The 18,003-nt window shown below is 35.7% G+C and overlaps 1 protein-coding gene across 1 annotated transcript in view; it reads right to left on the minus strand.

Moving 5' to 3' along the window:
* Lrrk2 (leucine rich repeat kinase 2) overlaps positions 1–16,759 on the minus strand; it is a 127,913-nt gene extending 111,154 nt beyond the window's left edge. Inside the window, exons 1-7 of the mRNA XM_026408515.2 lie at positions 16,471–16,759; positions 16,106–16,191; positions 11,431–11,540; positions 8,910–8,998; positions 5,591–5,725; positions 3,185–3,319; positions 589–720 (exon numbers count right to left, since the gene is read on the minus strand). Of these exons, the coding sequence (XP_026264300.2) occupies positions 589–720; positions 3,185–3,319; positions 5,591–5,725; positions 8,910–8,998; positions 11,431–11,540; positions 16,106–16,191; positions 16,471–16,621 (838 nt within the window). The 5' untranslated portion in view covers positions 16,622–16,759. The remainder of the gene's footprint in view (positions 1–588; positions 721–3,184; positions 3,320–5,590; positions 5,726–8,909; positions 8,999–11,430; positions 11,541–16,105; positions 16,192–16,470) is intronic.
* Positions 16,760–18,003: the final 1,244 nt, after the last annotated feature.

Below are 18,003 nucleotides of genomic sequence, written 5' to 3' on the forward strand. Positions count from 1 at the left end.
ATAGTATAATTTTTTTTAAATTGTAGAAGGCAGCATACAGTATGATACTATTTGGATGATAGGTGGAAAAAAATCAAATACATTAACAATTTGGCTTAGGAAAACATGCAAATGCAATAAAACTATATTTAAAAAGCAAAAAAAATTTATAAATACAAAATCATGGAGCGTGTTAACCTTTACAGAGAAAGCAAGGATAGGAGGGAGATTTTTCCAGTCCTGGTAAATGTGTTAATACTCAAGGCAGCTGGTGAGTTCTTTGCTTTATGCTTCATATTTTCTACATAAGTAGATATCAATTGTCGCATTAATGTATTTTAAATACAGTACTAGCAATAAAACACTCCTATAGGATCACTTCTTCAAAAAACAAATTAATAATACTCTTAAATTTCACACATTTTACCACTTCTTTTGAAATTCCCTCTAAGCATGGCATTAGCAATTCATAAAATAACAATTTGCTACTTTACAACATGTCCATCCAATGCTATTAATATACTGCTCATTCATCAACATACGATACACACATGCTATATGTACTTACAACATAAGGATTGTGAGAATAAATTAAGAGTCATAACTCACCTAATGTAAGCCTATACAGCAAACAGCAACTCACTTCTTGAATTTTTTCATGGACAGGGAATGCTTTCATGGCTTCCACCACAATATTGTAGCACCTGACATTGCCACTCATGAGGACTTCTACATTGTTGCCTAAATTTAAATAAACCATAATTACAAATAGAGGAACATTTTCTCCTTTCAGATATGCATAAAACCACATTTTGGACTATAAATATATGGCAGCAGAATTACTACATTTCCAAATTTAAATATCATGTCCTATCCAACAGCTACAAAAAATACTATGCAGTTCACTGTTAATATTCATGGGAAGGAGGACTCATCTTTGGCATTAAGGGAAAATTGCTTTAGTCCTATTTCTTGGCTTAAAATTTTAAGACCAGGGGAGGGGAGGGGGAAGGGGATGGTCAAGTTTTTATGTAAGCCTAAAAATGGCCACATTTTTAAACAAATTAATTTGAAGGCTTATTTCCTAATGAGGACATTGTCATATGGTTTTTGCTTTGTTTCTTTTCCTCACGTCATACAAGGAAAATCAAGATTAAGTCCCATAGTAGAACAGCTAAAAGCAAAGGTGATCTATTTCCCCCATTCTAGAATGGCCAGTGCAGAAGGCAGGACAACTAACTTTCCTGAAAGTCCTAGATAGACTGGGGAGGCAGTGGAGGTGGTAGTGGGGAAGGGGAGAAGAGCAGTAAGACATTTAACTGTATGATGAAGGGACAAACCTAAGAGAAACAGAAAGTAAAGAAAAAAGCCACTTGGAAAGACTATTAATCAGTAAAGAGAGTGAATTATGAAACTTATGCAGAGTAAACATTTCTATCTTAGAAAGAAATGTTGACTGTTCACTGAGAAAAAAAAAGAATCTGTAAGCAAAGCTTTTTTTGTCAACATAGGTAAAACTGGTTTCTAAAAGAATATATTTCAATGTTTAAATTACATTTAAAAACAACAAATACTTTAAAAATGCATTTAAAAATGAAAGAAAACAGCCTCTTAAAACAATTAACTACTTTGACGTAGAACAAGCAGATGTGATTTGCTCTATGATCAAAAGGCAGAAGTCTTTAGTTCAGAACAAGTATTTAAAACTCTTGATATCTTCATTTTTATCTGCTCTTTCTTTGACCTTTACATCATGAATCAACATATTTGAACTAGAGTTATGTCATATGTGGGTGGAAAACAATGAATTCCAAAAGCAACCAGCACAAAATAAATAAATAAGTGAATAAATATAGCTCAGGAAAAGTACAATGATGAATATATTCAGTTTGTTGGCAGTGATGACTGGGACAAATGTGAAAGTATGGTCATTCTCTATTATTATTATTCAGTGTTATTCTCTTTCAAGTGCTTAATATCCTGTGAGTGAGAAAATCAGTGTGATTTTATAAACACCACAAAGAAATGGTATGCATTCCCAAGGACATTTGGTGTTGACCCTGCTACACTGACATTTCACATCTTCAGATGGCCAAACTGATTTCCATATCTGAAACCATATAGGAATGTTTTCTATAATATGTGACATCATGCATATAAAATCAATATTGTGTAATAATGTTGTCGATGTTTGTATGACATATATTACAAACCAGGAACTATTCTGCATTCTTTATCTTATTTACCTCATTTAATTTTCAAAACTTTACATATGGGAGAATAAAAATATTACTAGATAAATGCATATGTACATCCTTATAAACACACACAGATAGTACATGAAATATGATTATATGTTATTATGTTATTGTACACTTGCAAAACAAAGCAGAATCTGAAGCATATTTTAGCTCATTAGTATTCATTGGTTGCATACACAACAAATGAATTTCTTTGGATTTGTGATTTTTTTGTGTGAAAGAAATGGTTAAATCTCAAAGCACACTAAAATGCTAACCAAGAACTATAATAAGGTTCAAACTCCTTCATGTAGCTTTTCAGTCCTACATAACCCTTCTCCAGGTCTGCAGCCTCATCCATTTACCACGCCCTTCTCCTGCCACCATTAGCAAAACTCGAACACATCACTGGAAACATGCATGCATACTCACACACATGTGTGCAAGCACTCATAAATCCATGGTTTAGTGAGCCACTTTTATTTTTTGGAAAGCTCTGTGCTTACTCTTGCTCCAGAATCTTTACACTCACAATGCCCACTGCCTGAACACTTGGCCTGCATTCGCACTTCACCTCACTCCTCCTTATAAACAAAACCCTTATCATTCAAGACTCTTCGAAGAGATCTTGACTCATTCTGTATTTACTCTCATAACCTTAGGTACTTCTGCCACTACTTCCCTTGTAATGCTGCAATCACCTAGGTACTTACCTGCATCCCTCATTGTAGACCTGAACTCTGAAAAAGCAAAGAATATGTTCATATTTTCCACTACTGTTTCCCCAATACCAAGCCCAGAGCCAGCTGCAATCGTTTCAATAAATAAAACTTAATCAAATAAATAAATAAATGAGTTTAGGACCCACAACACTAAATAACAAAAATATTTTCAAAACAATTCAGAATGGAGAGATAATGTAATTTTCACAGGCAAAAAAGAAATCATGTATATAGGCTACTTACAAGGAATTGCTAAGGAATGTAAACAATGGAGTACATGAAGCACAATTTCCTCTTCACCTTTAAAATTCTTTAATGCACTCAACAATATTATATAATCCTTGTTCTCAACAAATTCAATGAGTTGTTCCTCAGACACTAAAACATGAAGGACAAAAAATGTCAAATAAAATTTTAAATGATATAAAAGTTTAGTTACTCAACAATATATTCATAATAGTTGTATGAGGCATGGCAAATACAATATACTTAAGTAAAAATGTGTTTCTGCAAGATGCCTCCCTAAGAATTTTATAACAAGAGAATTATTTGCATAAAAATAATTTTATTTTGACCTTATTAGTTATATCAAATTTTTAATTGCAAAGGTGATATTCATCAAACAGTTTTCAAAAAATCAAAATCATTTACAATTCATCTGGAAGAGTCTATAGAGAAAACCAGCCAGTACCAATAAAGATGCCAACTAGAAATGAACATTTTATGCCACTTAAAATTGAGGGGTTAATAGTAATCTATAGAAGGGCAGCTCATCTAAATGTATCAGTTCAAAAGGCGTGAACTTTAGCAAATGACAAGTAATTAAACTTCAAAATATTTCCCTTAATGGTTTTCCTTCAGAAATCAAAAATTATCATCATTAATTCTCATAATTTAAATCTTTAGATCAAGTCACTGAGTTCCATTTGGAGTCATGCTATTAGCTCAGAACCTCAAAACCATGTATAAAAATCTGGTTTGTTGAGCTTGAGATGTGCACCAACAAAAGTGTTATAAATGTACCCCTCTTTGTGATGAACATTCATTCTTTTTCAGTTTTATTCTTATGTGACCCTATAATATAATGTGAAATTGGTTAAATTCTTTTAATAAATGAAAGGTAGCATGGAATTTTTTTCATTTCATTGAGGAGTTTCCATAGCATTTTTTCCCAAACTTTGGAAATTAAACTTATTAACTTTTCAAAAAAATTAACTTTATTAGCTAAATTAATTGAATCTTGGGAAACTTGATACTCCTGGAAAATTCTGAACTTTTTCTTCATTACATTTACAATCATAATATTCAGGACACTGCTGATCTTTCTATTGAGTGAGATATTTTTTCTTTTCAACATTCCCTGGTCCATCTCCATGTGTCATGGTAGGGCCCCTAACACTTGTGAGAGTGATGACAGCCCTTCTTCTGAGAATAAGAATGTGTTCCTATATTGCAACACTGAAGATTACAGGCCCTGTAGGATGACAGAACCTGAGACTTTATCCTCCCAGTTCCTATCAAAAGCATAGTTGCGAGATATAACATGTATAGCAGATTGCTTGGAAGACAGAGTTCTTTCATTCTGTGTTCACAGTAAACTATCTTCTCTACCAAGCATGCTCACTGAAAAGCTGGGTCCCACGTTCAGACTGTTCTGACTCTTGACAAAGTCACTGAAATACACTTTGTGTTCCTTGAAAAACTTGTACACTTTATCATCTCATCCAGGGTCACCTGTGGGGGTGGGGGTTACTCCCAGGTCTTCTACGAGAAAAATAACAAACTTATTTTTCTATAACTTTCCTTTTATCAATTTTCTTATCCTTTTTTTGTCTCTAATGAATTATAATTATGTACAAGCTGTTTAAGTAACATCTGGAATAAGACAGGGAATTAAATGATATCAGAAACTTTATCCCATTTCTGGAGCTGCCAGATATTAAAGTGGTAAACTGGTATTGGCAACAGGGCCTGCATAAAGCATTCATTCTTATGTGAAGCCCTAGCAGAGCTGGTTCCAATAATGATGTAAAAGGGACTCTCACAAGACAGTAATAGCTGAACCGTGCTGCAACTAGCTATGTGTCCTCCGGCAAGTTGCTCATTTCTCTGACCCATTTCTTCATCAAGACAGAGGAAGGACTAAACAAAGGTTCCAACCAACTCTGAAATTGCATGATAATCTGTTATCAATCTCAGTGCCATGCTATAAAATACACATTGTTCTGTGTCCTAAGGGACAATTTATGAACCCTGGTTTACTATCCAGAGTCTTTATCAATTTTTAAGATCTTGGGTGATGACTCATCATAAACCCAAGTTAACCTATGCTTGATTCATGGTTTTATATTTTTCTTTATTAGCACCCATGCAATCTGGTATTTAAAGTGAACATTCTGCCTTGCTATACAATGGAATGAAAGTGTACTAATACTGTATGGTTTATAGTGCAAGAATGACATTCACATCACAGAAACAAGCAGTATTTCTGATTAACCCTATTATTCACCCTTGACAGACAACTCATTTATTAATAAATAGTATGATTTAGATACCTTTTTCTTATCATAATTATATCATACTTTTCCCATAATGAGCCTTTTTTCTTATATATATTTCAAAATAAAGATTTTTGAAATTTTTAAATACCTCTTTCAAACAGCACATGTAAAGCTTTGCATCCAAGTTTCTGGACTTCATCATTGGCTGAAAATGTACGCATGGCATCAAAAATTAACAAGAAAATATCACTCTCTTCTTCCAATATCATCAAAGTGATTTTACCTATGAAGAGAAGGAAATGACCTCAAGTAAAGAGCTGCTTCAGCAGTTGTGGTAATTTTTACATAAGGAATATGAATGGTATATTTTACATAGACCATTTAACTCTCTGAACTGTCAGGGCACCCCAAACCTAGACTACTTCTGTACCCTTTCTTCATAAGTGATATTATCATAGAGTAGTTTTCACAAAAGAAAACATCCAGTCATGTTCCATTCTACATCTTTCTTTCATTCTCTCTCTAACCAACTAATTAAATTATTATTAAGCCCTTCAAGTGTGATCTCCTAAATAAAAAAACTCTTTTTGAACAAGACATCATCACTCCTATCATGTACCTCATCATATCTCACCTAAAATGCAAAAACATTTGCTTAATTGCTATGCATGGCCCAAACCCCTACCCAATTAGTTTATTCCCTGAATTATATTTCTAAAACCAATGTGATTCTGTAAATCCTTTGTTGACATTTGCTAAGGCTTTCTTTTTATTCTCTAACATGACAAACAAGATTCTTCCCAAAACTACTACATGGATCTCATCAGCCCCATGTTCTTCCATGCCTTTTCTCAACTCCAAATATGTTGAATTGCTTGCTTAATACTAACCTTCTTTTTAATATCCCTTTGAACTTGCTCAGTTGCATGAAATACTCTTGTTCTTTTCTATACCAAAACTATTATTGCCATAACTTAAGAAATAACACAAATAACACCTATAGGGCAGTAAAAATAATGGTACTGGAATAGGAGTGGCAGTAATAAACATTTTTACAGCATAAATGTGTCAGTCACTGGTTGAAGCACTTCCTTATACATCCTTAATCACCACTACAATCCCATCAGGTAGGTCCAATGCCCATTTTAAAGATCAGAAAACTGAGGCACACGCAACTCAAGAACTCTACTCAAGGTCCAACAACTGATAAGAGGCAGAGATGGATAAAAATTTAAACAGGTCATGTCCATGCCCTTATGTCCTACAAGCAAGTTTAGCTACTCAGTGGTTTTCTTCATATTTTTTTTGTAGTACTTTCCTCAACTAAATTTTAATTATTACTATGCTTATATAAATTTAAAAATTTGTAATTATATAAATTAAATAATTACATAAATTCTTTAATCTATATGCCTGCTATGTCCAATTATATAGCCACTATCAAAAAAGTCTATTTAAATTCAAATTTAAATGAATTTCTGTTAAATATGATTAGGATTCAGTTTCTGCTATTTCAAATGTTCACCAGCCAGATATAACCACCAGCTATGGTATTGGAGCATTCAGACATTCCGTCAATGGAGAACATTATATTAGACAGCAGTGATGAATTATGAACATCTAAATTGTAGGAATTTTGCCTCAGCTGTCTTAGAATTATCTAGCACCCAGAATAGTAAGTACCCAATAACTATTAAATCGATTAATTAATGGCTAGAAAGTAAAAATGACTTACAAATCAGCCTCAAGTAAGTACCTAAAGTGAACTTAAAAACCCATATAAAATTTCCTAGTAGCTCAAAATTCTGACTGCTATGTGGGAGAAATTAAATTAATCTTTTCAAAACATATTTCATATTTTCTAGCTGCCTGCATGTTGCCAACTTCTATATATTCCAGAGTTGGAAGATTTTTTTTTTTTGATTCATCAACCCTCATTTTCCTGTCCACCACCAAATGGAGAATGAACCAAATAAATAAATGAAGTTCTCAAGGACAAGGGTTTAAAAAATTCATAGGTAAACTAGTTAGTTTATACCATGCCATTAACTTTTTGTTGTTGTTGTTTTGGTTTTTTTTTGGTACAGGGGATTGAACTCAGGGACTCAACCACTTAGCCACATCCCCAGTCCTATTTTGTATTTTTCATTTACAGACAGGATCTCACTGAGTTGCTTAGCACTTCACTGTTGCTGAGGCTGGCTTTGAACTTGGGATTCTCCAGTCTCAGCCTCTGAGCTGCCAGGATTCCAGGCATGTGCCACCACACCCAGCTCATGCCATTAAATATTCTAATAAAAGGCTATGGTGAAATGATCAGGATCTTCAAACTTTTCCTATCTCTTCTCCTTCATAACCTTTGTCTTCACTCTCTTTCTTGAGAGAAGGGCTGATGTGAACATTATAGGTCCCCACCTACATGTCCAGGATCTCATGCTGCCCTCCCAGGCCTCTGCAACTCTGCAAGAATGGTTCTCCTGACCTAAAACACCCCGTGCTACCTTAAGCAACGCTTAAAGATTAGGTCCCTGTGAGCGGCCTTTCTTCTCAGAACTTTACATGACCTCTAGTGTCTCTCACAGCAGTGACCACAAGAATTGCACCATATCAAATGTCTTTGTTCAAGTTCATTATCTTCCATACAGAAGTTTTCCCAGGCAAAAACAAAAACAAAAAACTGACATGTATAACTTCAATCCCTAGCTCTACCATTTAGTGGCTGAAGCAATCTCTTATCTCAAAGCATCACAGTTTCTCACCTAGAAAACAGAGATAAAATACCAACCTCCAAAGCTGTTTTTAAAAGTGTGTGAAGCACTTTACATGTGGAGCCTGGCATCTAGCAAGCACTTTAGAAGAAATGCTATATACTTTTAAAATATTGCTATTATAGTATACTATAGAACATATATCACAGAAAACATATGAAAGATAAATATGGAGCTGGGTATGGTAATGCACACCTGTAATCCCAGCTACGAGGGAGACTGAGCAGAAGGATCTCAAGTTTGAGGCCAGCCTGGGCAACCTGGGGAGATTGTGTTCCAAAATTACACAATAAAAAAACTGAGGATATAGCTCAGATTATAGTGCTTGCTTGAGGTCCTGGGTTCAATTCCCAGTACCACAAGAAAAAATAACAAAAGATATGTATGAAGAAAGATATAAAAATGACCAGGGAATGAATGTCACCAAGCCAGTGAGAACGTGAAATGTGGGACCAGATTTGACAGTAAATTGGCACTTGGAATAGAGATTTGGGAGTGATATATCAAGAACTGCTTAAAATCAAGGTACTGCATGAAATTTTTAAGAAAAAAATATATAAAGAGATGAGAAGATAGAAACAAAGGAAATATAGAAATACTGATATTTAGGTTATATAATGTTATGATCTTAAAATGACTTAAATACATTTAACAAATGGTTTCAAATATTTTTATACATAAAATATGTAAGCCTGTTACCTGAAGTTAGAAGGAGATCTAAGGCCTTCAGTCCAATTGTTGACAGGTTTACACTGGCATTATGAACGGTTAGCATTTTAAGAATCAGTCTGGAGTTAAAAACAAATCAGGTAATAATTAAAAGTTAAACTCTGAGGTTTGCTTATTTAAGTATTATTTTTTATTTGCATATTTTGGCTAGTCTCATTGTATTTAATTCCTATAGTGAAGCTCATGTATTTTTTGTTTTGTTTTGTTTTTTCTTCCTCCAAACAAGGAATTTGAACCAAGCTTATACAAATTAACAGGAATGTTATTTACTTCAATGTGGAGCATATTTCACAGTACATACATATATTAAATCATCAAGTTGTATACCTTAAATACATACAATTTTTAACTCTCCACTATATCTCAATAAAGTTGGAAAAAAAACAAAACCAATGAAACTTAACAAGGAATTATTATGACTCTCCTCACTCCTCAGAAAAGTTATAACTACTGCTCATTTTCCTTCCTTTAAAAATTCAAATTCAGTTAACTATTTTCAGCCAACTCCATATCCAAACTATCATGAAGAGCTGCATACATCAATCAGTCAAGATCATTTTTATATGTGATAAAAACCTATCAATTACATTTTGCATACTGATACATTAACATAGAAAGATCTAAGAGATGCTAGTATGTATATAAAGAATTCATTTAAATACTTAAATTATTGTTACTGTGTTTGAAAGAAAAATAATATGTTATATTGGAAGGTGAACTCAGTCTCTCAACAGCATTTAATTAGTTCTAATTCATGAGATTTTAATCCCTGCATTATTAATTCCAAAATAAAACCTTTAGTCTATTCCTGCCTGGTGTTATTTGGCTTTTGTCAGGAGGAAACCCAGCTTGTGATATTCAGAGCTCTAACAGAATTCAAGAGACTTGTCAAATGATTTCCAATCAGCAAGGTGAGGAACTTAGAGATTCTTTTCTTCAATTTTCAGTCAACTCTCCTCCTATCTCCCCCCACCCAACCTTTCCCTGTTCCACTCCTACTATTATTGAATTCAACACTAGAGAAAACATTTTTCTTTAGTATTTATAGATCTTTTGTGAGAAAAGGTCTCTGAATATAAAGAAATATGTTTTACAGTAAGTTTTTGATGGGAATCATCTAATAGGTTCCACTGTAAAGAACACTTATCTATCTTGTTCTGGCTTACTTCTGGCTTAGAGTGGGGACTTAATAAAGGTAAATGAACGAATGAACAAGTAAGTTAGTGAGTAAATAAGTAGTATAACTTAACAGTTGTTCTATACTAAAATATGAATAGATCAGTTTCCAACACTCTCAACCTTTGGGAATCTTTCCTTAAAGTTACAATTACTAATTATAGTAATTTTGGATTACTCCTTATTAAATGCCATATAACTGATTCAGAATTTCAGAGATGAGTTTGAAGATGAGAGCATGGATTAATTGTAAACATGCTTTATCCAAAAACATACCCTTGATATGGCAGAAACTAAATATCAGCAACAAATATTTATCAAAAATAGAAAAAATACATAAGCACTAAGTATTTACATGGGGTTTTAGTGAGCATAACAAAATATTAAATGCAAGACTGGCTATACTCATATCTTAGTACTTGGATATAAGATATGCTCACCTATGAACAAACATATAGCTCTAATTGCTCTAAATATATTGTTGATCTATCATTTGTGCTGAGAAACAATACAAAGTATAAAATTTAGTTTTTCCTAAGTTGTATTTTTCTTAAGCAATACATCTTTGGAAGCAAAATATAGCCACAATTGCCTTCTCTGCAGTAAAGATAAGTGAAATTAAGTATAAAGAAAACTTAAAGTAAATGGCAGAAGATACTTTTTAAATGTTGAGAAACTAAGTTTGTAAAAAAGAATTTTCCTGGAAATAAATTTTCCTCAGAAAATTCTTTCTTAACTAATTGTGGCTTAAGAAAGCAGTCTCATCTAATAAGTGATTATGCTGAAAACTGCAGAAAAGTAGTTGGTAAAATAGTTATCAAGACCTGACTGTACATGTACTAAAGGTAATTTTCTTTTTTTCTTTTGAAAACCATATTTAAACTCACTAAATATGTACATATGAATAAACCTATACTATTTAAAGACAGTAAAGCATAAACATTCAAATTACTACTTATAGAACCAACTTTTCAGTTCCCTTATTTTTTTTTTTTTTAAGAAGTGGTAGTCCTGTTAGTTCCACTATTAAAAAGTAAAAGACTCCTTTTTTGGTTTGAATTATTAATTACCCATCTAAAATCTACAACTCATCCATTATATAATTGTAGATTATATTGTTAAAATAAAGTGACTATTATTATTATTATTATTATACCAACAATATGATTTCAGATTAAAGCTGTCTATAAATGCAAATCATTGATTCAAGGAAAAGTGCCTATATTTTGAAGAATTTCACAATAATGGCCTTGGATCCCAAGCAATATTTTAAGAGAAAGACTGTCATAGGTATAGACGCATCTGTCATACTCACTGGTGAACACCAAGGACTTCCCAGTCATTTCCAATATCGTGGGGTCCCATTAAGCTCTGCATTGTTCCTGGACAGACCTCTATTAATTTACATAGAAGTGACCAACCCACCTGAAAGCAAGATAACAAATATTCACATTTTTAAAAGATGCTAATATAATGTTTTCAAACATGAATCTTCATTCTCAGTGGGATAGGTGATTCTATCATTTTTAAATAATTATTTTAAAATACTACCTTGAAACACTTTCTGAAAAATGAATGCAAGTCATATATTTAGAATACATATTATCCAAAGAGTCATACAAGAAGGGTATAAAAATCAGTATATTATAACAAAATAAACTAAAATAACCTGCAAAGAAGAACTTAAGAGAGCATACCAAAATTAAGTATAAGAATGGCTATACTCACCTCCTAGTACGTTCCTAATATATATCTCCCTGACAGAATCTCTTCCAGGTATTTCCCAACTCACATTGGGAAAACAATGTGAGTTGGAATGGAGAATTTGGGGTAGTTTGAGAGTTTAGTAGCAAAGTATAAGTTATCAGAAATGACAGTTCCTCAACTAATGGGGTTAGACTAACAGAGGCAAGAGAAATGGCTTAGCTTATGATTTAATCTACATTTGATACAGGAGAAAAAAATAAGGGACTGTAATAAAAGAAGGAGGCAGAAGTGCTCAAAGTCTGCTTTAAAATTCTCTACAAAGTCTAACTATGAATTGATGTGATCTGGACATCACAAATGCCCAAGGCTCTTTCACCTTTCCAATGATGCTGGAACTCATTGATACATTGTAAATATGTTTACACTCAGTCCATTTACACATGACAATTTGAATAAAGTGCTTTTTACCCCTGGGAGGAAAAAATGAGATATTAATTCCAAACAAGAGATTAAATTTAGCCAGGCAAGTGGTGCACACCTGTAATCCCAGGGGCTCAGGAAGCTGAGAAAGTTGGATCACAAGTTCAAAGCCAGTCTCAGCAATTTAGCAAGGCCCGAAGCAACTCAGTAAGGTTCTATCTCTAAATAAAATATTAAAAAAATATTTAAAATGGCTGGGATATGGCTGACAGGTTTGATCCCCAGTATCCCTCCCCCCAAAAAAAATTTAACCCATACTTCCTTCTGTATATTACTATGTAAACTAAACTATCTTCAGTTCTTTCCATTGTATTAGAAAACTGTACTTCATGTGGTCAAAAAAGAAACAAAATGTATATAAATGTTGCATCTAAGACTAACAAAAAAGTATCTAAGTATGATGTATTATAAAGACCAATAAAATGAATACTAAAAGTACCTTCTATGAGCTAGGATTGTTCAAAGAAAGACATAACATGGAGGATGCAGAACTTAATCCAGATTTTAAAAGACCCTTCTAAAACTGATGAGACATGGGGGCAGGTAGCTAAGTGGTAAGAAGACTGCTCCGGGGGAGGACAGCGTCACTGGATAAGACTGGATGGACAACTGGAGTTGAATGATCCAAAGAGTTGAATGACAAAGTGAGAAATGTGTAGGAATAGCAGCACAAGTTTCTTACTTGTTTATAGGAGTCAACACAGAGATAAAAATTCTGTCTATCTCTTTACAAGATTATCTCTATAATCTTATTTATAAAATCTCTTCACAATATTTTTTTCAGATTAAGCCACAAACTGCTTTACTTTGCCACTACATCCTTTTATATAATTTCAAATTGCTTTAAAAGGTAATGATTTCTAACAGCTATTTTTACCTATGTTTAAATAGGACATCCTCCTCCACCTAAGCTGAACAGACATTGATAATCTAGCTGTCATAGAAACTGGTTATTTTGAGCTTTCGTAAAATACATTGAGACTCTTCTCCTAAAAAAAAAAAAATTAAATAACATTCTGAAGAGTTTCTAATGGGGGGAAAATCACATAGGGATGTTAAACTCATGTCTGTACCTGCATGGCTGACTCAAGGAGAAAACCTGTTTTGTTTGGATTGGTAAAGCTGCAGCATCAACTGCAGGAAGAGTCAGACAACTGAACTTGCACTCACCAAGTGGAGCTTCTTTGATTAAACAGAACCTCCAGCAGCAAAGCAGAGATAACAACTGATTCATTAATCTAGTCAATTAAGAGCTTTTCTTTCAAAGAGAGAAGATTTCCATCCTGCACCATTTACAATATCATTAAATTAGTAGCTTTGCTTTATTATAATCATTCTATAAACTCAAGCATCTAATTCTGCATATCGGGAAAGAGTTGAGGGGTTAAAGAAAATTTTAGTCACTTTCATTTATTTTGCTCTGCTTCTTCAAAGGGTGAAACTTTGTAGATAAAGGAAAGTAAAACTGAGAAGCAGAGAGAAAATGAAAAGTACACGGCAGCTGGTCTAACCACCAATTCTCTAAAGATTGTCATTTACTAAGAATCATTAATAAAATATAATAAGACCTTGGGAATAAACATTCAGAGTCTGGAATATCATAGTTAATGACTTCTGGAAACAAACCGTTCCAAAGAGTAATTTATTTAATTCCTTCTATTTTATTAAGAGTTTTAATATGACCTTTCCAGCTATTTTGAAATATAAAGCAGTAAAGGATCCCTACACTAATTACACCAATATGGTGAGGAAATTTAGAGGAAACAAACTACTTTCAAGGAGAGTATTAAAATATCAGCAGAGACCCCAGTGTATACCTTTAAGAAGACCAGCAATAATTAAATGATAATTGATGACGTTGTAGATAGTGAGACCACATTGTACCAAACATTGTATTTTTTACATGTTTACACAAAAGGATTGTGAATTCAGTGGCTAGTGGACTGTTTGATGTAGATTTTGAAGGAGTGAAAAGATTTGAATCCTGACTCTGTCACAAGCTCCCTGATCTTCAGAGGCTACCTGGTCTTACTGAGCCACCACAAGTGTAAAATACCCAGTAAGATGTCTGAGAGGGCAGTGAAAATCAAATGATGTCATCATATGCACAATGCTCTTTGCAGATGTATATATGTATGACACTGAAATTCATTCATTATTCTATCTCATTAAATTATCAAATCAAAAAACTGTTGCTTATTTTCCAATCTACATGGCCTCTGTTCCTTTCTTGGCAAGGATTTTAAGTAACGTTCATAACTATTCCAGACAAGTGTGCCTAGATGTGGACACTTTCTAAAATTAGGAATTAGGGGAGGCTGGGGATGTTGCTGATGGTAGAAGGTACGCTTAGCATTTGGGAGGCCCTGGGGTTAATAGCCAGCATCCCCCTGACAAAAAAAGAAAATAGAATTAGGTAGTGAGTATGTTTCAGGTTCCCTTGGGTTCTCAAGTCTGCCAATGTCTCCTCTGGACTCTACAGAACGAAGCCTACCCAGAAGTTGGTGTGGTACCAAGCAAGGGTGAGTCTACCAAGCACAGAGCCTGGGAATGGAGGCAGCCAGAACCAGACATTTTGAACACAAAGCAGAGACTAGTAAGAAGGATGATGTGGGTGGAGACCAGCAAGCACAATAGGCCAGTGCCTAAGAAGTGACTCACATTCCATGGACAAAATTCAGACTTAAAGTGCTAAAAAGAACAATATCACATCATGCCTCCAACTTTTATCAGTTTTGTTTGAAAAATCAATAGATGGGAAATATTTTATTGAAGAAAAATGAAAATATTTATTCCATATATAAATGTCTTTATATAAAAAGAAGCTAGATACGTGGTTCACCCAGACTAGATATGGCTAGGTAAAGAACATAAAAACAAAGAGACAAACATCAATATAGAGATTGATAGAATTCTTACATTGGTTTAGCCTCTCAAATGAATAGTAAAAAAAAAAAAAAAAAAAAAAAAAAAAAATTGGTTTTTCTAACTGCACCTCCATAAAGTTTAAAGGCCACTTCTCTTGTCCTGCATGACTTAGTATGCAGATGACAAAACTGATTTTAGTTCCCCAAATCTCAAAATGCTCTAGAGGAAGTTATCACCTTGGGTATTTTTGTCTTAACTCTAAATCATTCTTAATTATCATTTTAGGGCTGGTTTTTAAATATATTCAAGGTATTTAGCATATTTCTGGATGTCCTATACTACAGATTCTAAAAGTCATGCTTTTGCCTTCATTTTACATAACAGCATTTGCAAAGCATGTATTTAAACAAATAGAACCATAAAACATCATTTTTTTATACACTATAAGGTATACGACAACTAGAGGCTAGAAATCTGTCTTTAAGTTAAAAAACAAAAGGAGCTGAAATTTATGAGTATTTGCCAGTTACTTAATTGTACGGTATTACTGTAAATTATTTCTCTTTCCCAAACTATGCACAGTGGTGCCATATCTAGGACGTGCTGCACATTGGGAAGATTCTTAGAATACTTTGATCCAAACACTAAGGAACTCATCTTGCCAATAAAAGAACTAATCCTCAACCTAGTTTTATTCTCCTCCCACTACCATCCATATTCTGTCAGTCGGTTTTTACAAAGTCACCTCTGAAAGACAGGGAACCCGTAGTGGGCCCTTATACTCTGTTAAATCGGCTAATGATTTGACCATGTTTCCATCCTAAAAATCACCATCAGCGGTTTATCATGCCAAAGAGCTCCGGATGTATAACATTGACAGAAAAACGTGTCTTCCCAACAGAAGCGGGATGAGCAAAGTGAAAATTCCTTTTTACCTGCTGCACGCTGGCAACTCTCATATAGGAGTCCAGGACGATCAACAGAGGCACGTGGAAATTTTTGCCTTCAAACAACTTGGAGGCTGGAAAAGAAGGGGGTTGGGGGCGGGGGGGGGGGGAGGAGGCAAAGTCAGGATCCACACCATCCCTTTAAATTTTTACAAGGGTTAAAAAAAAAGCAAAACAGATGAGCTCAAGATCTTCCTAGATTTCTCAGGTCCTTTTTGCCTTAAGGAAAGGAGCAGGGAGTTTGGGGATTCTGAAGAGTTCAGGTTTGGGCAAGCTCCAAAGGGCAGGGGAGAAAGTTTGCAAAAGTGAGGAGGAGGGGAGAATAAAGGAGCAGTTGCCTTGCAGATGATTACCATGGTCCGAGTAGGTGAACACCAGCATGTCTTCCAGGATTTGGACCAGCGTTTCTATCTGTTTGCCTTCTTGAACATTATTCAGCCTGACTATCAACTTCTTCAGAGTTTCCTCGTCCTCCTCGCAGCCCTGACAGCTGCAACTAGCCATGGTGGCTCCGGCTGCAAACCCGCCACCCCTCCCTGCACGAATGCCCACTGCTGCGGGTAGGGGCCACAGCTCCCGGGCGAGAGCCGCTCACTGCAGGCGGCCAGCGCTACCCGCGGGCCCCGTCGGCACCGGACCTGCCTGTTTATGAGGAAGGCGGCGGCTCCCCGCCCTGCGCTGCCCTCCCTCTCCCTAAGCCCTCCTCCCCGGCTTCCTCCTCCCCCACCCAGGCCCCCAAACCAGCTGAGTGGCCTGCCCCAGGCTGGGCCACGGCGACGCGCCGCGCAGAACCGTGGCGGCGACCTTAGGCGCGGACAGAGTGCGGGCCAGCGGGGCGGACGGTGACCGTGACCGTGTCCCACCCACCGCCCTCGCCCCACGCCCGCCGGGACCGACCCGGGCGTGCGCCGCCTCTTCAGACCGGATCCCACTCGCTGCGGCGGCGCCGCCCGGAGTAGAGCTGGAAGAAACTGACTGAGCGGACTCCGCCAAGTCCCAGGCCTAGAGCCCGGCCGCGGCGGGAAGGAGGCGCACAGCCTGCCCTGAGCCCACCCGCAGCGACCCGCCGGCCCGGCCTCTGCAGCCCTTCCTAAGGGCTAGGAACTAGGAAGAGGAAAAAAAAAAAAAAATGAAAGTCGCCTATCTCCAGATCTAAGAATAGAAATCAGGGCGTTGGGAAAAGAGGACACCACCCAGTGGGCCCCTTTTAGGAAAACATTCTCTGCCGCTGTAGGGAGATGAGTAATTTCCCCCAAAGGATGGAGAGTTTAGCAATCGAAATTTGCCCAGTTACATTCTTCTCTGTGATTGTTGTGGCTTTTGTAGGGAAGAAGTAAAATTCGTTTTTGTTTTCGAAAGCTGTGGTTGCCAAAATGTCACTCGATTGACCTTTGAAAATTTGCGTTTGCACTAGGCAGGATGCTTAGAGTTGGAGGACACCAAAAAGTAGTCCGTTCTCAGCGCCATTAGAATCAAAAGAAAGGGTGGAAAAAGCAATACTGATCTGGTAATGAGAATTGCTTATGAGTAAGGAGGTCAAGATCTCTAAAGTTAAAGCGGGGCCTGGGGTACATAGCTCAATGGTGGATGGTTTGTCTGGTGTGCCAGAGGACACACACACACACACACACACACACACACACACAGGCTCACAGTGATGTATTTTTCAGGAAGAGAAACAATCAGAAAGAACACTGCAAACAAAGCTTAAGCAAAGATATCTATTTCCTTCAGTTTATCTATCCTCAAGGTCATTTAAAAAGAAGAGGATTAGACTGGAAGTAAGCACTTCCAAACTTTTGATTCCCCTCCCCATATCTGTTAATCTCACCTCATGCTCATGACAATGCTGAAATTAATAAATCTTTCCTAAATATCTTTCTTTT

Source organism: Urocitellus parryii, chromosome 5 (assembly GCF_045843805.1).
Source record: "Urocitellus parryii isolate mUroPar1 chromosome 5, mUroPar1.hap1, whole genome shotgun sequence".
NCBI lineage: Eukaryota > Metazoa > Chordata > Mammalia > Rodentia > Sciuridae > Urocitellus > Urocitellus parryii.